At 42.4% G+C, this 22753-nt stretch overlaps 1 protein-coding gene across 3 annotated transcripts in view; it reads left to right on the top strand.

The window, feature by feature from the left end:
• KCNQ3 (potassium voltage-gated channel subfamily Q member 3) overlaps window positions 1-21738 on the top strand; it is a 354430-nt gene extending 332692 nt beyond the window's left edge. For 2 of the 3 annotated variants that reach the window (XM_035276763.3, XM_078353168.1), the window contains 6 exons: window positions 1124-1326; window positions 2267-2369; window positions 4439-4570; window positions 8570-8668; window positions 10696-10780; window positions 12657-21738. In XM_035276763.3, coding sequence (XP_035132654.1) covers window positions 1124-1326; window positions 2267-2369; window positions 4439-4570; window positions 8570-8668; window positions 10696-10780; window positions 12657-13391 — 1357 coding nt within the window. In that variant the 3' untranslated portion in view covers window positions 13392-21738. The remainder of the gene's footprint in view (window positions 1-1123; window positions 1327-2266; window positions 2370-4438; window positions 4571-8569; window positions 8669-10695; window positions 10781-12656) is intronic. The other variant, XM_035276764.3, reaches the window with a different exon arrangement.
• Window positions 21739-22753: the final 1015 nt, after the last annotated feature.

Below are 22753 nucleotides of genomic sequence, written 5' to 3' on the forward strand. Positions count from 1 at the left end.
GGGATTACAAGCATGTGCCACCATGCCCGGCTAATTTTGTATTTTTAGTAGAGACAGGGTTTCTCCATGTTGGTCAAGCTGGTCTCGAATTCCCAACCTCAGGTAATCCACCCACCTCAGCCTCCCAAAGTACTGGGATTACAGGCATGAACCACCACGCCTGGCATAGGGCAGTTTTATATTGGTGTTATTAACCATTTTCTTTGTACCAGGAACTCTTCTAGCAGTGCTGTGAAGCTCATGGACCCCTTCTCAATATAATGATTTTAAATCTATAAACAAAATATAATATTCAGTTACAAAAGAAGCTGATTATATGGAAACAGCATTATCAAAATCTTTAAAATTTTGAGATGTAGTCATATATGTGCTTTTGTGATGAACCTTGTACCAGGCTGAATACCAACATACTTCTGAAGCCATCATAGCATAAACAATGTCTTGAAATAACAGGGTATAAAATTATCTGTGATTACTGTTGTGGAAAGTACAGGCATTTAGGGTATTACTGGAATTTGTTGCCTACATTCATAATGGAAAGAGATGCTAAACTTTAGTAAGAGGTTCGTAAGTTAAAAAGGTACTTTTCCGCATCCAAACTCATGGACTGCCAAATTCTATCCATGAGGGTCTGTTCGTGGACACCAAATTAACAGTGCTGCTTTATGTCATTTGTGTTGTCAGGTTTCTTCCAAGGAGGAATCCTTTGATAACAATTTTTCTGTGTAAATCACTATCTGGGCACCATGGGATGGTACGCAGGAGAGGCAGGAAGTTATTGATGCAGGAATGGGCATGGGCAAAGATGAATCTCTGTAGCATGCTAGGATGAGCTGGGCAATTTATAGCCTACATCTCCTATGAGCTGCATTTAAGCATATGAGAAAATTGACATTCAGAGAGGTTAAAAAACTTGCCCACAGTGTAAGAGCTAGCAAACTGTGGAACTAGGATTGGAACCACACCCTGTCAAGTTCCAAGCTGCTGAGTCAGATTCAGCACTGTGAAATGCACAGTCCCCAATCCTCCTTGGAGGAGCATGTGTGAGTCTTTATGGAGGGATGGGAAATTGTAAGAGCCTGCACTGAAGGAGGAAAATTGTTCACTTTTGCTTATTTTGTAGCCAAAAGCTGGGTCTCTTGGATCGGGTTCGCCTTTCTAATCCTCGTGGTAGCAATACTAAAGGAAAGCTATTTACCCCTCTGAATGTAGATGCCATAGAAGAAAGTCCTTCTAAAGAACCAAAGCCTGTTGGCTTAAACAATAAAGAGCGTTTCCGCACGGCCTTCCGCATGAAAGCCTACGCTTTCTGGCAGAGTTCTGAAGGTAATGCCTTTTTTTCACCCTCCCTGTCTCCTCTACTTCTTCCTCCCCCAAGTCCACTTCCTTCCTCACCACCCCCACTTAAGAACCTTTGAGCCCCCAAAGTAGCTATCTCCCTTCCTTCCACAAACCAGCTTCTTGTTTACCTTTCTCCTCCTGTCCCTTGGGCTGAGGCATGGTGATGTATTCCTAAGAGTCCACGCAGGAGGCTCCCAAGTGAGGAGCCTGGAAACCTGTCACCTTGGTTTCTAAGGGTGCCCCCGCCCCACGATTGAATTGCTATGGAGGTCAACTTGAAGGATGGGGAGGTGCCAGGTGCAAAGTGATCTAGAGACCAGCACATGGGAAGAGGTGGCAGAAAGCACTGTAAAAGCCACGGCTTCATGTGCCTCTTTTACTTATACAAAGGGAGGACAAACAGAAAAGCCTGTGTCCTCAGTGTCCGAGCCCACCCAGGCCCTCAACCCTCTCTGTATAGTACATTTCTCTCCAAGACCTTCGAGGCTTGTGTGGCTCAGAAAGTGACCTCATCAAGGTCACCAGGACAGAGATTGACAGAGCAAAAGTCCCAGCTGAGGTCTGTCTGGCTGCAAGGCCTGCACAGTGTGTGTCCTTTGCTGGCTACTGGTTCTGGGGTCCACTTGGGAGCTGCGAGGTCCACTCGGGAGCTGTGGAGCTCACTTCTCCTCCCTGCTAGCCTTTTCCCCCACCGCCAGCCGTGAGCTGCACACACTTTTGACTCAGACTTCTGGATAATAGAATGAGGGTGCCAGGAAAGGCTGAACAGCATCACAACTGGAGAATACTGTGGAGTCTCACAATGAGGAAACAAAGACTGGGTATTGATGCATCCAGTGGCTTGGAAGTCTTTGACTGAAGAGTGGGGTCCCCAAGCCTTTCCCAGGGCTGTGGCCTGCTGTTGATACGCGTGTCTCCCTCCCAGATGCCGGGACAGGCGACCCCATGGCAGAAGACAGGGGCTATGGGAATGAGTTCCCCATCGAAGACATGATCCCCACCCTGAAGACTGCCATCAGAGCTGTCAGGTAATGTTCCCTCGGCCCCACCTGTGCCTGTGTGCCTCCCCAGCTCCCCCTCAACTCCCACAGGATGGGGCTTATAATAACGTTCTCTTGCACTTTGGGAAGGGGGGAAAGAAGCCCCTCCCCTAACTCTGAGTCAGGTCCCAGGAGTATGTAAATACTATATGCCAACCCAAGAAAAATGATACAGACCTTAGCAAGCCATGATGGGTGACTCTGGGGTGCCTGCCTTGTTATAAACATGCCCCACACCCCCTGACAGTATTTCCACCTGCTCTGTTCTGCTCTGCCTGTAACCACCGTGTATTGGAAAGGGTGTCAGGGTGGAGGGTTTTCTTCCTTTAAGGCTTCTTGCTTAAAATGGTTTTTCTTCTGCCTAACTTCATCCATATAGTTCTTTTTAATTAGTTCGCGTTTTTAGTAAGATAATAAATTATAGTTTTTTTCCATGTATCAGCAGAGACTATAATCCATCCCAGCTATTTTTGTTTTGCTTTAGAATTCTGCAAGGAAATGAAAAAGTAGCCACTACTGAAACTTTATCAGCATGTAAGCACTTTATAAAGGTAGCAGTGAATTCTAGAAACCAAGGTGAATTCTTCAACTGATTGTGGTATTTTCAGCAAGATTCCCAGTCTAATAGATAGGGAAGCACAGCAGCGCTATGATGTGTAGACGTCAGCGAAGCCTTGGATCTGGATTTTCGTGACACCTGTAGGTAGGATATGACAGAAGTGTGGTTGTATGGAAGCATAGCTATCTGGATTTCTAAGCTGAAAGCCCTTATCCAAAGAAAACCGGTGAAGGAACCTGAGTTGACCTGGAGGGAGATCTCCGCTGGGATACTGCATGGTCTGGTCTCTGCCCTCCTCTTTTAGCATTTTCACTGATGTCTTAATTCAGAGGTCATCACACTTTCCTGTAAAGGGTCAAATAGTAAATGTTTTAGGCTTTGCGGTCCATAGCTCTCTGCTTCAAGTGTTCAGCTCTAACATTATAGCACAAAAGCCACCATAGACAGTGCATAAAGGAATGGGTGTGGCTGAGTTGCAGTAAAAACTTATCATCAAAAACAGGCAGTGGGCCAGAGTTGGCCTGTGAGCCTTAGCTTATAGACTCTCACCTGTATGGAACTATGTAAAGAGAAGGCTTATCAAATGGCAGAAAGTTGGGAAGGATGGCAAGCAGATTAGATAGTGTCCTAATCAGTATATCACAATAATGTTTGGAGGTTGAAGCCCCAAGCTATGACAGACAAAATGAACTTTGAATGCACCATAAAAAAGACTTGTGTAAGTACCAGATGGAAAGGCCTCGGATGGGCTGTGACCTCCAGACACTGACCTGTGATTAGGGGTTTGAATTGACTCTGTGCTCAGCAGGAGTTGACTTTATGATGAGGCTCTAAAGAAACACTACCCATCAGGGGTGATTAGATTGCTTTCCAGGGAGGAACCAATAAAGTATGGAGGTGGGGCTTTGGTTTCATCTACCAGTTCTGGGTGCCCCACTTTATAAAGAATCTGGGAAAACTCAAAGAACAGATCTAGCTTTTGTTTTCTAGGAGCCCCCAAGCAAAAGAATTAAAGAGGCTACTGAGGATGAGGTAAATCAGATGTCCTCAAATGGAAAGCAGTGTGACAGTGATTGAGAGCACCACCCTTGTCAGCACCCCACCTGTGTCTGAGGACCAGCTCTGCCCTTACTAGCCATGTGACCCCGGGACAATGCTGAAGCTCTGAATCACAATCACAACATCCAGAGATGGATCTGTTATCAGGATTGTTCATAAAGCACGAAGCTCTCAGTCTGGCTGCTCAATACATATTAGCTCTTATGAATACTATGATTTGCTTATTATTCAAATGATTGAAGGGAATAGTCCTGATGGAGACGTACTAACTCTGTGTGGTTCCAAGGGGTAGAACCAGAACCAGAAGTTGGAAGCCATTCCAGCAAGCTGTTTTCTCTTTGGTTCTTTTCTCCCCCTGCCCCTGAGTTTGCTAGCCTTGTGTTACAGCTTCCTGTGCTCTCCACCCGTGATGCACAAATGCCTCTACTTTGCCTTGCAGAATTCTACAATTCCGTCTCTATAAAAAAAAATTCAAGGAGACTTTGAGGCCTTACGACGTGAAGGATGTGATTGAGCAGTATTCTGCAGGGCATCTCGACATGCTTTCCAGGATCAAGTACCTTCAGACGAGGTGAGACAGTCACGTCTGGAGGGACTGCACGCCCCTCAAAGCTATATGAACCTTAGAGTTTGAGGTGGAAGATACTCAGAAATAATTCAAAATGCAGGGAGAGATTTTAAGAAGAAAAATATCCACGAAGCATTGTGCATGCCTAGGCCAACAAAGCAGCAGATGAGAAAGACTATGAAAAAGCTGTACGCCATTGTCACAGCCGAGGTCAGCGCCCTGATCAGGCCTGTCGGAGGCGAGAAGGCACATGCTTAAATGGCTTCTGACTGTGATGCTTTTGATGTTGCCAACAAAACGGGATCATCTAAACACGAATCCAGCTGTCTAATTCTAAATAGAATTCTTTACCACATTAAAAATCATCAGGTATTACTTACAATAATGAAAACTATGGAAACAGCCTGAATGTTCAACTAATAATTGCCATCGTTTTTATTAAACTCCCGAGTACTTCACCTACATGTATATACTCCTTTACGAAATCACAAGGTATTTTATTATAGTGCCGTTTTTCCAATGAGGAAACTGAAGCTGAAAGGACGGAGGAGCTACCCAGCCTGCAGAGAGGAGAGCTGGGAATCAAACCAGCTCCAACTGGTTAGAAAGTCTCTGTTCTCTCGAACATACCACATTTCCTTAATTATAAAATAGTGGGTAAGGAAATAATGATACCTGCTCTCATTAAAATGTTATACAGTCACTGGTTGGGTGCAGTGGCTCATGCCTATAATCCTAGAACTTTGGGAGGCTGAGGCTCATGGATCAGTTGAGGCCAGGAGTTCCAGACCAGCCTGACCAACATGGAGAAACCCCTTCTCTACTAAAAATACAAAAAAAAAAAAAAAAAAATAGCTGGGCATAGTGGCAGGTTCCTGTAATCTCAGCTACTTGGGAGGCTGAGGCAGGAGAATCACTGGAACCCAGAGGCAGAGGTTGCAGTGAGCTGAGATTACACCATTGCACTCTAGCCTGGGCGACAGAGTAAGACTCCATCTCAAAAAAAAAAAAAAAAAACGGTTATGCAGCCATAAAATAATATTTAGAAAAAGTATATAATGATATTTTTTAAATTATATGATTTGTGGATATAGATGCATGATATAATTACTAATAACATGCAGACATGTATATACACATATATACATATGTGTATATTTATAGCTACATACAATATTTCTATATTCATATATGTCACAGGATACATACACTCTGCCTAGACCTTATGATGATGTTAACTAATATATATTATTATATGATTAATAGCAAAAACTTGGAACCTATCAAAAGATAGACTGGATAAAGAAAATGTGACACATATACACCATGGACTATGCTGTCATAAAAATGGATGAATTGGCCGGGCGCAGTGGCTCAAGCCTGTAATCCCAGCACTTTGGGAGGCCGAGGCCAGTGAATCACAAGGTCAAGAGATCGAGACTATCCTGGTCAACATGGTGAAACCCCATCTCTACTAAAAATACAAAAAATTAGCTGGGCATGGTGGTGCGTGCCTGTAATCCCAGCTACTCAGGAGGCTGAGGCAGGAGAATTGCCTGAACCCAGGAGGCGGAGGTTGCGGTGAGCCAAGATTGCACCATTTCACTCAAGCCTGGGTAACAAGGGCGAAACTCCGTCTCAAAAAAAAAAAAAAAAAAAAAAAGGATGAATTAATGTCATTTGCAGGGAAATGGATGAATCCGGAAACCATCATTCTCAGCAAACTGACACAAGAACAGAAAATCAAACACCACATGTTCTCACTTATAAGTGGGTGTTGAACACTGAAAACACATGGACACAGGGAGAGGAACATCACACACTAGGGTCTGTTGGGGGTTGAGGGGCCAGGGGAGAGATAGCAGGGGGTAGGGAGATTGGGGAGGTATAACATTAGGAGAAATACCTAACGTAGGTGATGGGGGAATGGAGGCAGCAAACCACCATGACCAACATAGGCATGTGTATACCTATGTAACAATTCTGCAAGATCTACACATTTACCCCAGAACTTAAGTAAAATAAATAAAAATAAATAAATAAATTTTTAAAAATACACACATATGCTTATTCAGAAATTCACAGGACATGCACACACTTTCCCATATCAGGGCATGGAGAAAAGGGGTAGGACTTCCCCCACTTTGTTTCCTACTTTTAAAATATATCAAATCTTTAATACATTGTAAAAATGCCCTTTTAAGAAAATATTTTTTAAAAAGGGACAGTTATGATGTCAAGAGTCAGGGAATAACAGTTAGGAAACCAAAATTCTATTTGCAGTTCACTCTCTGACGTGTGTGAGATTTCCAATGGCCACGCATCCTCTCTGGGCCTCAGCTTCCCTGTCCAAGTAATGTCGGCCCACTGGAGTGTCCTGCTAGAGAACAGGAACATCACACTGACTGGGGTGGATGCTAACGATGCTGTCAGGTTGGAGGTGTGCTTCTCCATGGCCTTTATCTCTAACTGGAATATCAACTTTGACTTCCGAGTATAGTGGTAGCCACATAGTCAGTGCTCAATGCCTGCTGGATGAATAGATGTGTGAACAAATTCTGAGCCTAACATGCTGTTATTTATGCAGGTATGGCTCTCTGAGGGACAAGGATGAAGCATGATGTCTAAGACATGCCAGACTCCAAAAATACCAGCCAATTTTAATAAGCATGAAGTAGACTATGATAGTGTCATGATTTTTACCACTTATTAAGCAAATATGTTTCTAGGAAGGGTGAACATCTGGATCCCTGGTTGCATATCCCCAGCCATGCTGGGGCAAGAGAGAAAGGAAGTGCTGTCTGTGGAGGCGCAGCTGGGTTTCCAGGGAGGAGATGGAATGAGCCATAGCTATTTCTGGGTGCATGGTCTTAATGGTCCTGGACATGTGATAAGCCTTCAAGCCTGCTTTCACTCCCACTCTTGTCCCAACCTGCAGCGTGGTAGGCAACATTTCTTTCCTATTGGTCCAGCCATAGAGCAGGAACTGATGACTCACAGAATATTATGCAGCCATAAAAAAGAACAAGATCAGATCTTTTGCAGGAACATGGTTGGAGCTGGAGGCTATTATACTTAGCAAACTAATGCAGGAACAGAAAACCGGATACCATATGTTCTCACTTATAGGTGGTAGCTAAATGATAAGAACTATGAACAGAAAGAAGGAAACAACAGATTCTGGGGTCTTCATGAAGCAGTAGCGTGGTAGGAGGGAGAGGAGTGGAAAAGACAACCCCCATGACACATGTTTACTTACGTAACAAATTTTCACCTGTACCCCCAGACCTAAAATAAGAGGTTTTTTTTGATAAAGGAGCTGGTACCTCATGCAGAAATAGACGCAGGAGTGGAAGCTGGTGTTGGATCTATCTTTCTACTGGCCAGAGATGCCCACAGAGCAGCAGTGATGTGTGAAGCTGAAAAATGTAGCTTAGGATTTGTCTGTAAAACTCCCTAACTAGACATTTTGGGAAGGAATAAAAGAACTGGAAGACAAGACAGGTTTGCAGTGCACCTATGACATTTCCTACAAAATATTAACAAGATGCAACCCTCACCTCTCAGTGGATTGTCTTCCTCCTTCTCCCCTAGGATAAAAAGATGCTTTCAGTATCACCAGATCGAAAAAAAAAACATAAGAATATACTGAGGTTATCTTTCTTTTCTCTGTAGCTACCATGCACTCTCCTCCTCTCCTCTCCTGTCATCTCCTCCCCTCCCCTCCCCCCTCCTCTCCCCCTCCCCTCTTTCCTCCTTTCTCCCCCTCCCTTCTCCCTTCTGTTCTCTTCCCATTCCCTCTCCCTTCTCTTTTCCTCCTTACTCCACTCTCCTATCCTCTCCCCTCTCCCCTCTCCCCTCCACTTCTCCCCTTTCCCCTCCCCCTCTCCCCTTTTATATACCTCAAACCCATATCTCATTTCAGAGAGAATAGAATGATTTGTTTCCCTGCCAAAACAAAGCTCTGTGTAATTTAATCCATGCTCTGTTTGTTTCTTTCAGAATAGATATGATTTTCACCCCTGGACCTCCCTCCACGCCAAAACACAAGAAGTCTCAGAAAGGGTCAGCATTCACCTTCCCATCCCAGCAATCTCCCAGGTGGGGCCAGTGGACATGGACTGATGAGCCAGGGGTGCAAAATTTGTAAAGCATCCCTCCAGCCAAACCTCAACTGGGGTCCTTTATGTGGGTGAAGTTGTTACTCTCCTAAGTAAAATGAAGAAAGAGTTTGAAGCTTGTTTCAGTTGGTGGCCATTTAAACTGTTTCTGTATACAAAAATTTTCTCACTCCTTTCCCAGACCATGTGGGTGATAATTCTTCCTATGACTTTTGAAAATGAAAATAGCTGCACCAGTTTCCGTGTTATAAAGTAAGAGGAGACTTATGAGCTTTATTGGAACAGGAAGAAAACTTCACGTGAGCAAAACCTACAGCATTCTCCATCCTGCATAATTACTTTTGAGTTGATTGATACCCCTCCCAGGACAAAGCCAGAGAATCCACTCAGATATCAGCCCCCTGACAACATTGTAACATGGGGAGCTTTGTTCCTTAACAGAGCAGCTCTCCTCCTTCCAAAGCTTTGTAATTTTGAATAAGATGATCTTTAGAAAAATCCACTGCCTAAATTTACATCTCTTTATTCCCAAATGTCTTCAAGGCAGGTAACACAATGAGTGAGGGAGTTAGGCTTAAGAAATATTATAAACCTTCCTCTTATAAAAGAATCAAGAGGCTAGGAGTGGTTGCTCACGCCTGTAATCCCAGCACTTTGGGAGGCCAAGGTGGGTAGATTACAAGGTCAGGCGATTGAGACCATCCTGGTCAACATGGTGAAACCCTGTCTCTACTAAAAATATAAAAATTAGCTGGGTATAGTGGTGCATGCCTGTAATCCCAGCTACTTGGGAGGCTGAGGCAGGAGAATCGCTTGAACCTGGAAGGCAGAGATTGTAGTGAGCCAAGATCACACCACTGTACTCCAGCCTGGTGACTCTGTCTCAAAAAAAAAAAAAAAAAAAGGAAGAGCATCAACATGATGATAGAAAGCATTTAATATTTAACCTCAGTCCTGGGGATAGAATAGGGAGTGATGGGACCTTGTAGGACACATGTTCCAACTAAAGGAGGTAGGAATGAAGGCCCTACCTCCTTTAAGGAATGAGGGCCCTACCTCCTTTAAGGAATGAGGGCCCTACCTCTTTTTAGGAGTGAGGGCCCTACTTCCTTTTAGGAATGTGGGTTGTTTGAGATGGCTTACATGTTTTAAAACCTTGTGCAGGCCAAGGACAACACCAGTCAGCTGGATTTAGCACACGGGCCAGCAGTTTTGACATCTTTTTTAAATTTAAGGCTGCTCAGCTGAGGACCATCCTACCGCGCAGATTCAGTAGCCTTTGGGAGAGAGAAATCAACTCTTGAGAAAATGCCTCGCATGAATTGTTTCTAGGAAATAGCTGTACTCCCTGAAAGTCCTGATGTGCAAAGAACATAAAAATAATAAAACTAAACAGAATTTAGGCAGATAGTAACTGTGGGTAGCCAAAAACCAAATTCAGTGCCCATTTCAATTTCATTCCTCACCAGCGTCATCTTTTGCATCATTTTCCAAATGTAAATTTCATCATTTGAAATCATTTTCAAGATTTAGGATTTTTTCTTTCTTATTAAAAGTGGCCAGATGAAATATTTATACCCACTGTATGTAATTTCAGTCATTAGATGACCCCTTCTCCAACCACACACACACTCAGAGTAAAAGTCTCAGGTCTCAAATCTGAGACCGAAAGGCTAAGGAATTTAATTTAAAGGAACTAGACACTCTAGGTACTGTTAGGTACTTAATAATCTTTAACACAAAGCAAAGCTTCCTTAATAGCAGCTTAGTATTTGGCTTCAAATTTTCCTACAGTGAAAGTAAACATGAGATCCCAGTGTTGAACGCAGAAAAACTCTGACTTTTCCTGACTCACATATGCCTCCAGTGTTGAATGGTGCTCTTTTATGCCACACAAGTGGGAGGGTGAGAACAATGGCTCTATTGGCTGTGGCCTGCCAAGCTGAAATGACTTTGCATAGCAAAAATAGATATAATGATCTCATAGACGTGTTCGCTTCTTCTTAGGAATGAACCATATGTAGCCAGAGCATCCACATCAGAAGTTGAAGACCAAAGCATGATGGGAAAGTTTGTAAAAGTTGAAAGACAAGTAAGCCTTTTATTTCTCTCACCAAAAACTAGGTCTGTAAAATTTATTTTCAAGTGGCATTTTGTTTTGTTTTCTTTGTTTGTTTTTTTGAGACGGAGTTTCACCCTTGTTGCCCAGGCTGGAGTACGATAGCGCTGTCTTGGCTCACTGCAACCTCGGCCTCCTGGGTTCAAACGATTCTCCTGCCTCAGCCACCTGAGGAGCTGAAATTACAGGCACCGCCACCATGCCCAGCTAATTTCTGTATTTTTAGTAGAGACGGTTTTTGCCATGTTGGCCAGGCTGGTCTCCAACTCCTGACCTCAGGTGATCCCCTCACCTCGACCTCCCAAAGTGCTGGAATTATAGGCTTGAGCCACAGTGCCCAGCCCCCGCCATTGTTTTTCTAAGCAGATAAGATACTTGAGTAATACCACCTACAATTCAAAAAAGATGTGGAAATTAAATCACTGATTGAGCATTTGCTGCGTGTTCACATGCAAGTTAATTATTGTTCTGAGCCTCAGTTTTCCTCATCTGTAGTATGGGGATTATAATATCCTATTAGGTTGCTGTGAGGATTAAGTTGGTACATGAAAATTACCTAATAATAATAATATTAGTTGGCACAGTGAACACTTGATGGCAGCTACAGTTATCAAGCATTTCATGGTGACCCCTTAGGAGATGTTAGTGACCTGTCCCTGTATATTGAATGTCCTCCTTTTCTCAATGTCCAGGCCAGTGGTGGCCTTTGTGAAGAGGCTGGGAAGAGGGAAGGCTATGGGTGAGATCCATTTAAGGTGGAAAGGGAAATCCGCTCACACACAGCACCATGTAGCTCACTCTTATAGCAAAGAGCTCATAGTCTAGTATCATCTGCCCAACTCTACATTAGAGAAATGGTACTGCCACTTTTTAAAAGTCATATTAATCCTTTGTTTTATTCAAAACTGGAAATGGGATCCATACAGGAGAGGTAGGAGAAAATCAGAATTATTTCCTTTTTGTTACATCAAGAATTTTGTTTTGATTTTTACATTTGAATTTATAATTTCAGCTCTACTTTACTTTTCTGTGTCTTTGTTCTCTTGCCTGTGAAATAGAGATAATAATAGTATCCATCTTGCAGGGTTGTTGTAAAATTCACGAGTCAATAAAGTGCATAAAACAGAGACAGATACTAACTTTTCTATAAGAATCAGTGATTATTGAGGCTCAGATGCCATCCTGGCCTCTGCTGCTTATGGTACTCATCTTCTCACCTGGAAAATGGGATGATACACCTGACGACAGTGTTTCCTGTTGAGTTATGAATTGCCAAAGCAAGAACATCACACACATGTGCGCACACAGTCATGTATATTCATTCACAAAAGTTCAAATAAGGTACCAATTTAGGCAGGCAAGAGCAAACCGCCAGGTAGGGTCTTCAGTTCTGAGAAGCTCAGTTCTTGCTAACCACTGCCCTTGTGTTTTTTGGGCTTATATCACCATGTAGGAGAAACACACACTAACAATCCACATGTTCTGTCTAAGGAGATGCTCATAAATTAAGAACTCCTGATCCTTGACCCAGGCAACGTTAGCAAGACCACCTCCTCCTGTAGGGGAAAAAGCAGGCCTGAAACACTTCAAAGCATCTCTCTGCTTTCCGCCTTTGCTTCCTGGAAAGACCTTGCCTAGGTTTTCTCTAGATTAGCACTAATACATGTACAAAGCTTGGGAGTAAGAGGCAGAAAATAAATTATTAGCTGCTCTTATTATTATTAAGAGTTGCAAGAATGCTCTTCCCTTCTGAAAAGTAAATACACTATTAGAATATTTCCTCCCAACCAACAGCAATGACCCCCACCCTCAGAGAAAGTGGCAGTTCACAGCTTCATTTATTTTCCAGGTTCAGGACATGGGAAAGAAGCTGGACTTCCTCGTGGATATGCACATGCAGCACATGGAACGGCTGCAGGTGCACGTCACTGAGTATTACCCAACAAAGGGGACCTCCTCGCCAGCTGAGGTGGAGAGGAAAGAGGACAACAGGTATTCTGATTTGAAAACCATCATCTGCAACTATTCCGAGACAGGTCCCCCGGAACCGCCGTACAGCTTCCACCAGGTGCCCATCGACAAAGTCAGCCCCTATGGGTTTTTTGCACATGACCCTGTGAACCCACCCAGAGGGGGACCCAGTTCTGCAAAGGTTCAAGCAACTCCTTCTCCCTCTGCAACAACATATGCAGAGAGGCCCACGGTCCTGCCTATCTTGACTCTTCTCGACTCACGAGTGAGCTACCACTCCCAGGCTGAACTGCAGGGCCCCTACTCAGACCGAATCTCCCCCCGGCAGAGACGTAGCATCACGAGGGACAGTGACACACCTCTGTCCCTGATGTCGGTCAACCATGAGGAGCTGGAAAGGTCTCCAAGTGGCTTCAGCATCTCCCAGGACAGAGATGATTATGTGTTTGGCCCCAATGGGGGGTCGAGCTGGATGAGGGAGAAGAGGTACCTCGCCGAGGGTGAGACGGACACAGACACGGACCCCTTCACGCCCAGCGGCTCCATGCCTCTGTCGTCCACAGGGGATGGGATTTCTGATTCAATATGGACCCCTTCCAACAAGCCCACTTAAAAGGGGTCACTGGCTGACCCCTCCTTGTAATGTAGACAGACTTTGTATAGTTCACTTACTCTCACACCCGACGCTTACCAGCAGGGACACCAATGGCTGCATCTAATGCATGCGTGTGCGTGGTGGCCCCGCCCAGGCAGGGGCTTCCCACAGTCTCTTCCTCCCCATGTCACCACAACAAAGTGCTTCCTTTTCAGCATGGTTTGCATGACTTTACACTATATAAATGGTACCGCAAATCTCTTCTAGGATACGCATTTATCTGCTGTTCTTGCTTTTGATCACGATTGGACCAGTACAGGGAGAAATTACTAATGAGCCATGCTATTCGTCTGTTTGGTTGGCTGGTTTGGGTTTTGGTTTAGTAAGCAGAGAAAGTAGTTTAAGTTATTTCTAGGATCACTGCCCTCTTGTATAAAACACTCCAGCGATTAACTTTTTGAAAGCAAGGAAATAATTTTCTCAACAAAACCACAGTGTGTATCAGTGGGGCTGCCCGCTGAGCTAACATTAGGAAAGGAATGAGATAGTCATTGCGTCTCTAAAACAAAGAATCTAAACAAATATTGAAGGGAAAACTGGCAAAACCTTTTAAAAGCTCTCAAAAAGACCTCAGTTGGTCTGATGTTATTTAGTATCATGCCTCAGTTTCCTTATCTGTGAAGAGTGGTGGTAATCCCAAGTGTAGCATTTCTGATGAGTTGTGAATTGGCAGGGAGAAAACACACATACATACACACAAAAAGCTAAAATAGTTTCCAACTTATGTAGCCAAGGACAATGGAATTTATGAGAAGTGAGATGCCCCTCAGGGCAGGAGCTAAATTCAGTGCCTTTAAAATGAAGTTCCAACTTCCATTTCTCCCCACCATACAGAAGTACAAAATATCCATCTAAAATAGAAATTAGAGTCAAGAAGGCACACTGAAAGTATCTAGTCCAAGTACTTCCTTTTATAAATGAAGAACCTTAGGCTGAGGTAAAGTGACACACCTAGAGTCACTCAGTTGTCTCATAGAGAGTCAGGACTCAAAAATCAGGTGTGCTTATTCTCTCCCTGCCCTTGTTTCCCCTCACCACACCACTCTTCCATTTATATCATGCATCCTAGAGATTGCACCAAAATATATGGCTTTGTGTTGTGTGGAAGGCACTCAGTTTATCCAGCAGGAGGGGGACTTCATTTGTATTACAGAACATGCTTGCTTGCTGCATTGCATTTTAGATCTAGAAAAAAATAATACAGCAAACTACACTTACTGATGTGCAAATAGGCACATTTTCCAGAACCATCCAATTTTACTTTTCCTAATGTATGGAACCAACCCAGATTTTTTAAATGAAACTACTAAAACCACATGTAACCATGAGACAAGCTAAAATGTAAGCAGATAGCCTGGGAAGCACTGCCCTACTGTAGAGGTGTGACATTAAGCACAAGCCATCTGTGGCCACTTATGAGATGTTGTTATACTTGGAAAAACTTTGGTGGAAAAGGTTTCTGGTAGGCTTAGATTGAATTAGCTGAATGACCACACCTCAGTATTATTGTCTCACTCTTCTCACACACCTAGGCACTGGTTATGGATAGTTGCCCTGGTGACGATCAAGATAATCCAGATGACCTGAACAAATGTCTGTATGCAACTGCCACTGCTATTGTCCTTCACAGTCTTGTCCAGAGCCGCAGTAGCCATGGCAGATGCTTGACTGATGCTTTCATCATTTCCTAATACAAGAGTCTGGCATTATGTTGAAGAGAAGAATCACTTCCTCAGAGATAGGTTCCCTTCAACTCACATGTCAACAGGTACCGTACAAAAAGCTCAGAATACAGTAATGATTAGAGCTTGACCCCAGACTTTAGGGACTTACAACCAAAGCCCAAAATCCTTGGCTGAGGGCAGACATGGTGAGTGGCAGAAATGTGTTTTTCATTGAGAGCCCCACAAATGGATGGGTGTAGACCTCGAAGTCTGAGATGGGAAATACACCAGAATGCTCAACACATCAGACATGAAGCCCATCCCTTATGGTTTTCCATTTAATGTGCTGGAAATCTGAAGGACAAAGGGCATGAGTGATTTGGGTCTCTTCCCCACTCCTCCAATATGGCTGAAAGTGCCACTGGGGATTATAACCTAAGAAACCCTCTGCCCCTTCCTGAGGGGTTGATTACTGGGTCCTGATCTTCCTGGAATCTTTCACTTGAGATGAACACACTGCCTACCATCCAACATGTTACTATGCTCTTCTTTATGTACATGAGTTACTGGAAACCAACAAAAAAGGAGAGTGAATCACATTCTCCACATATGCACCAATTAATTTTTTACCTTATTAATATTCTTGCAGAAATTACTAACCTAAATATCTTACAAATAGATGCATTATCTAGAAACTCAGTGGAGTTCTAGCTTAAAGTATTTACCATTGATCCACAATTGGAGGAACTACCTTAGCTTCTTTTAATAACCTAGAAAGGATTAGAGCTTGTATCATTTTCTAAACCATAGGCAGGCAGTCTAGCTTCCCTGCTGGAGCATCAGAACAGGACAGCAGGGATTGGGTTTATACTAATCAATAGCAGGGAAGTATTGAACTTCCAACATCTAATAAGTCATCTTTATCAGTATAGACACAGACAAAATACGTGTTCTATGAATGAATAAATGATAAGGACCTTAAGAGCTGTCTTTTTCCCATTTAAGAAAACAAAAACGAAAAGAGAAACATGATCTTCTGGAATAATTCTGCTTTGATATTCTCCTTTTGTTCCCCAAAAAATAGATTCCAGAAAGGCAAATCAAACCTGCTCAAGTTGCCTACTTAGGGACAAGCTCATCGACATGGCTTAACGTGAGCAAGCAGAAATTCAGGGTCTGAAATTGAACAAGAGTTACAGGAAGAAGCAGTGTGTACTCCCACAAAGATTCTTTTGTCAGACAAAGGAACAGCATGATCATCCAATGGAACTGGTTAATACACATGACCCAAGGTGACACGACTGCAGATATACTAGTCATTCTGAAACTTGCCCAAGAAATTGCAGTCCTTTTGGCAGAACCCCGTGAAATGTGGAAAGATTAATTCCATCATCAAAAGTAGGAATATTCATAGGTGAAACCATGATGTAATGTATGTATTTGGTCCCTTTGGGTCACAATGTGACATGAAAAATTTAAGAGGTCATATTTTATCAGGATCAAAATGGATGAGATAAATCAACTTCACAAATGTTAGGTGAAACATGATCCTATTGGGCTGAGAAAAAAGGACTTGAGATCAAGTGTGAGTTTTGACTATCAAATTTCAGCACAAAAGCAAATATCAAAAGTTTAAGAAAAAATTATTGCAGGAAAAGAAAAACACATCAATTTGAGAAAATGCTACCGAGTAACTTTGGGAGTTTAGGCTTATTAGACATGACATTGATATTACAAAGCCCTAGTTTTTACAAAAACGTAACTAGATAATCCCAAGGTATATAAGTTAAAATGAACTAATGAATCAGAAATTATGCATCCTATGCCTATTTTGTGCAAGGTAATTCCTAGACACTGTAGTTTAAAAGAATAATTTCCTGTAGAAAAATCTAATATAACAGGACCTACTCATAACTTGGCAAAATTATTCTCATAATTCCATGCTACTGTAATGGGAGTGTAATAAAGAAAAAGTCATTTGTTTATTCATTTGACAAGTTTTATTAAGCACCAATGTATGCCAGAACTGTGCAGTGCACTGGAAATTCAGAGATAAGAAAACCACAGTTTCTGCCGTCAAAATGCTAGGAATCTAGAGTTCTCAAATCAGAGGTCCCTTCAAACTATGTCTGCCAGGAAAAGAAACTAACTGATTTCATCCCTGCAAAGAACTCCATATAGACATGAAAATGAGAGCAAAGATTCTACATCAAAATGGCAATGATCCTATCAGCCCTGTGAAGGCTGAGTGGGTTGAATGGGGACTTTGAGTTTGGATTTAATGCTTTGAACTTCATAGCTCCAGAGAAGCTGTGGTTAAACAAAAGAAGGATTCTAGGGAATCTGAGGAAGGTTGTTGGAGAAACCAGCTCTCTTCTCTCTTCATCCCTACCAAGATTGAGACCAGGCAAGGAGCTGAGCTACTGTCATTTCATCATGTTGACCAAGAGAAGCTTGTGATATGGACTATGGCACAGCACTTATTTCAAGAGAAGCATGTTACTCTACTTATGGGAACCTGCAACTCAAATTCTCCTGGGGCAAAAGAAGAAATTTGTTCAGCAGGCTAAGAAGTCAACTGCCCTTTGTATAGTGCTGCCAAACACACCCCAGGTCCTCCTACCCCATGCTTCCCCCAGAAGATGCCACATAGCTGGTATTTGGTTTTCATGAATAACCAAAGATTCTTCTTTGCTTTCTGGACCCCAGGCATCCTTAGGAATTTGCTCCATGTCCTCATGTCCTTAAAGGCTTGTTTTTCAGGATGTGAACTTTTTAAGTCTAAGTCGTTTCTTTATATCCAAATCAACCCCACACTATTGTGGCTGAGATTACACTATTCCAAACTGAGCCAACTGGCCCCTAAACAAGCCAGCAGGCAGCCCCTCACCAATGCTCAGTTTAGAATATGTTGGGACCAAGCTATCTGCATAGCTTTACTGGTTGTAGAAGCCAGTAATGACAGTGTAAAAGAGACAGGAAGCATACAGCAATGACCTGGAAGAAAACTTGAGTTTTGGCATATTCAAAAACATTCGACTCTTCTACCCTGTTTTGATTTTCAAATGAGACAATCAATATACAGACAAAGTCCCTAGTACAATGACTGATGCATACCAGGGACTGATATTTATGTTCTTTTATTTATTTTTTAACAATATGCGTGTACTTCATTGTCTCAGTCTTTGGTATTACTTATAAACTCTAAATTTACATCAGAATTTTTTTTTCACAAAAAATAATGGTGGAGATACAGTCCCAATTATTAAATCAGGCATTTTCAGAATTGCTTTTTAAATAAGTACATCTCTATAAATGAAAATGCTTACTTTTGTCCACCACAATAAGGAAGAGAAGAAATGCTGGAATGAAGAGAGGCAGAAATGTTAGATCTCAGTGGCTGAGTTGTGGCAGTTCCATTGGACATATTCCATTGGACAACATGTACCAGATGTTGTGCCATCTGAACGATGTGTAGGAGATAAAGCCAAATGGCAAGAATAAAGGACTCATGATTTCCCAAGGAAAGTCTACTGTGCACGGTGGCTGTCAGACAACAACCTAGCAATGAATGGGGGAACTGCTGGAAGAAAGAGTTGATGCTCGCTTACACCCTCCCTGGGGAGATTTGTTCCTAGCCTTTCACAGCTTTAACCTCAGCAACCCCATAAGAAAATGGAGATTCGTATTTTGACTTGTTATCATAGATACAAGGAGACATAACTTCATGAATTCTAAGATATGTAGAACAAGAAGAGGTCTTGGTCACCCGGAACAATCACCTGTCTTTTTAGATCAAGAAGCAGAAGATCAGAGCCAAGAACATCACACCAGGCCCCTCAGTGAGTGAAGAAGTGAGAGAGTCACAGAATAAATCCAGAACTCAGATCTTCTGATCTTTGCTCCAGAAGTTGCAGACAAAACTAAAAGTAAAATAACAAGTGAAATCAAAGCAACACTGTTGAGCTCAGAATATGAATAACGACTTCCTGGCCCACTTGAGAAACTGTTAAACCAGACATACCTTTGAAGAATTCTTCCCTTCTCTGGAATAAGATGGATCCATGCTGTGAAAGATGATGATGTTCCTTCTCCCAGATTCCTGCTGTCTTCAAAAGGCCTAGCAAAAACCACTGGTACTGGGTGCAGACGAGAAAGGGAATGAAGAACAATCCCGTGGCCCTGTGGGAGTTCTACCCTCCACCCTCTGTCCTTTCCTACTTTGTTCCTTCTTGGTCCTGCCATGTTTGGACCGATTCACCTTTTTGGCCCATCACTTGGACTCATTCAGCTCCAGACTCATGCCTTAGGTGGCATCCTCATCTATAAACTGATTAAACAGGGTTTCTCCTTGATACATTTCTATGGTTTTGATTTTAAGAAGTCAGGCATGATTTCTTTTGGGATCTCTATGACCCAAAGTTGCCAGTTTTACCAAAGGTGTCCCTTTGCACTGGGATCTCTGGGTCTCATCTGAGCACAACTTGAGTCCTCTTGCCTTGTCCCAGAGAATCCCCATGTGGCCAGGCCACAAGCAGATACTCTAGGGCCTGCTCCAAAAGCTACAAAGAAGTAAACAGGACTCAACTTAGGACATCTTATGCATCTTATGTTTATGTAACTAGGAAATTATTTTTGGAAGTAAATAGGCCTCTGTTGGCTCAAATGAACATCCTCATAATTAGTTTCCACTTACATTGTTCTCGGGATAAATATTCCAGAATTTGGCAGGGCTCCCCAGTAGTCCTTGTGAATCCCTTTGCTAGAATGTTTCAGTTCTCCTGAGTCAGACTGAAGTGAAAGCTCCTAAGAGATAGAAAGAAGGATGGTGAAGTGCTCGGACAATAGTTGGCCCAGCAATATCCATGACTGTCATTCTACCTAAGTCTTCATCCTCCAGATAGCACTGTTGTGAGCTTTAAATAAGCTTCAGGGGAAATAATGATATTTGACACAGCTGAAAATGGGCTGTATATAAAAATAATTTGAGAACAGCTTATAATTAGATAGTCAAAAGCCCAGCTCAGTGCTCAGGAATGTATTCGTGATTTCTCTTAGACTTCTCAAACGGACTGCAATTTTGATACCTAAGAGTAATAAAAAATGAGAGCATGTTTTATTTTGATGTCCCATTCTCTTCCTCTGCCCACAAAAGTGAGGTCAGGGACGGGGAAACATACTAAGCACTCCTTGTGAGTTGCCTGTGACATGATAGCTCTCTCTCAAGTTCATGGAATCCTCATCGCAACCCCATGAGGGAGATGTTATTGTCTCCATCTTATAGATGAGGAAACTGAAGCTGTGAAGGAAAAGACCTTGTCAAAGGTCACACATTGTAAGAAGTAAAGCTGCATATTTAACCAAAGCCTGTGTACCTGTAAAGCTCATTCTCCCTCCCCCTTCTTCCTCTCAAATCAGGCCCTGGCTCCTCCACAATGCTTCGCCCTTCTACATCCACTCAGCTTTACAGTAAAATGATCACAGACTCATGAGTTCCCTGGAGAGTAGAGTGATGCCTGGGCCAGCTATTCCTCTTGGCTGTTCAGCAGGTCCTTTCAGTGGCTTCACAATCCAGCTGTCAGTGGCAGAAAATAATGCCACATAAATTATTCACCAGGTTCACATTGGAATCCATTAGCTCTCGGGGCTTGGTGTGGCTACGGATCACCCACAAGCAGCCCTTGTTCTCTGCCCCCAAGGAGCTCCTGTCATTGTTTTTAGCCAAACAAGTTCAAATATCTCCATGTCTCTGCTGACTCTGGTCTTTTGTCTTTAGACTGTACCTTTATTTCAGAGCTCTGAAATTCTGCAGAAACAGGTGAGTCTTTAAAAACATTCTCTGGGAGGTCAAAAACTCAGAACAGTTATGTCTCTCTTTCTCAGTATTAAAAGATCAAGGTTTCCCATGGAAGCAAATCTGATCTGGTAATTGGGCCCTTCTTTACCCCTCTGAATACTTTTCCAAGGAGGGGACAGCTCCCACCCCCGCAGTTCCCCTGAGGGTTAAGAGTCCAGGTGGTGGCCGAGTTGCAAAATTTAGGGCAGCCATTTTGCCAAGGGTCAGAGATTCACTGTTGGAGAGGTGAAGTCAGCTCTGCCCCATCCTAAAAAATCATCTCAGAAAGACAGGCGGACTTCATCAGATTTGTCAGTCCTTCCTTGTTTTAAAGAGGAAAATAATCTCTGCCTTGCTTCAGATAGAATATGGCTATTTTTTTTCCTCCTTTTTCTAATGTAGCAGTGATTGAAAACACCAGTCTTTGAAGAACAAATTGAGGTTCCCAGTGACATGAATCCATTATATTTGATTTTGGGTTGTATTTTTTAACCCCTTTTTATGGCATAGAATTCTGGTGCCTTGCTCCCTGGGTTTGTCTCCGTGCTACGAGTAGGCTTTCTTCACATTCTGGCTTACGGGGGAACAGAACTATTCCACAAGTGGCCTTTAGTGCTCTTTATAATATGATTTCCTGTAATTTTTAAACTGTATGTGTAATTTATATTCTGGCTCTGTCCAATATTTGAACAACTTTAATAGGTTGATTTCCATATATATTATGCAAATAATTCTTACCTGATTTTTTATGTTCTATCTTAAATAAATACTGCACCACTTATTAATAAATAGACATTTCAGTGGTTATGTGGAGGAATGTTATTTGCTTCGAAACAATTCTTACGGGATTTTATTATTTATCATAGATAACACTGACTGCTGCTAATGGAAAACCTCTACATATCGATGGCCTAACACAACAAAGATTTATTTGTTGCTCAAATCACAGTCCAGTGTAGATTGTCTGAGTTGCAAAGAATGATGCAAGGATTTGGGCTACTGAAGAGCCAGAGTCCTTCACTTCTAGCTACAAAGCCAGGAGAAGAGCATCTAGAAAAGCATTACCCACATCTTCCTGCCTTGGACTCAAAGGGACTCATTATTCTCACTTACAAACTCATCGCTTAAACTCAGTCACACTGTACGGGATAATCTGCAAAGGAGGCTGGGAAATGTAGTCTCCATGAATGCCAAGCATGAGGAAATGTGTTGAATATATAGCTTTGCTCACCAGAAGAATACTGTGATTGATCCTATAGATTTCCTTGTTAGTACTGAGTGATGACTAGGTCTAACTCAAGTGTAGTTGTTGCCCAGGGAATAAAATAAGAGAACCAGAAAGTTCCCCTGGGAGTCACTGGAGTTACAAATATGTATGAAGCAGCAGTTTAATAGCATAACGTGTTGGCAAGAGTTATCTATTAGTAGTACATATTTCAAATGCAGCAAACAAGAACATGACCTGAATATGTCTCTATGATGAATTGGACCATTGGTGGGTATAATCCCGTCACAGGCCATTTTGCCAATTCTGTCTCCTTAAACATTTGGATATTGACTATAATCCTTGGTTTGTTTTTTTATTTTTTCAGTTCAGTTCAATAACCATGTATTTAAGAAATACTAACTGGATATCTATCACATGCCAAGCATTGGAGATGTAGTATTTCACAATTTAATGTGGTATTGGCCTTAATATCATTTCAGTTCTGTGAGAAGCACAATGAATGAGATATCAAGAGTTCTATGGAATCAGAAAGCATGGTACTGGCTCATATTAAGAGGTATAGAAAACACTTCATGCAGAGCATGAGGTATGA

This window comes from Callithrix jacchus, chromosome 16 (assembly GCF_049354715.1).
Source record: "Callithrix jacchus isolate 240 chromosome 16, calJac240_pri, whole genome shotgun sequence".
Classification (NCBI taxonomy): domain Eukaryota; kingdom Metazoa; phylum Chordata; class Mammalia; order Primates; family Cebidae; genus Callithrix; species Callithrix jacchus.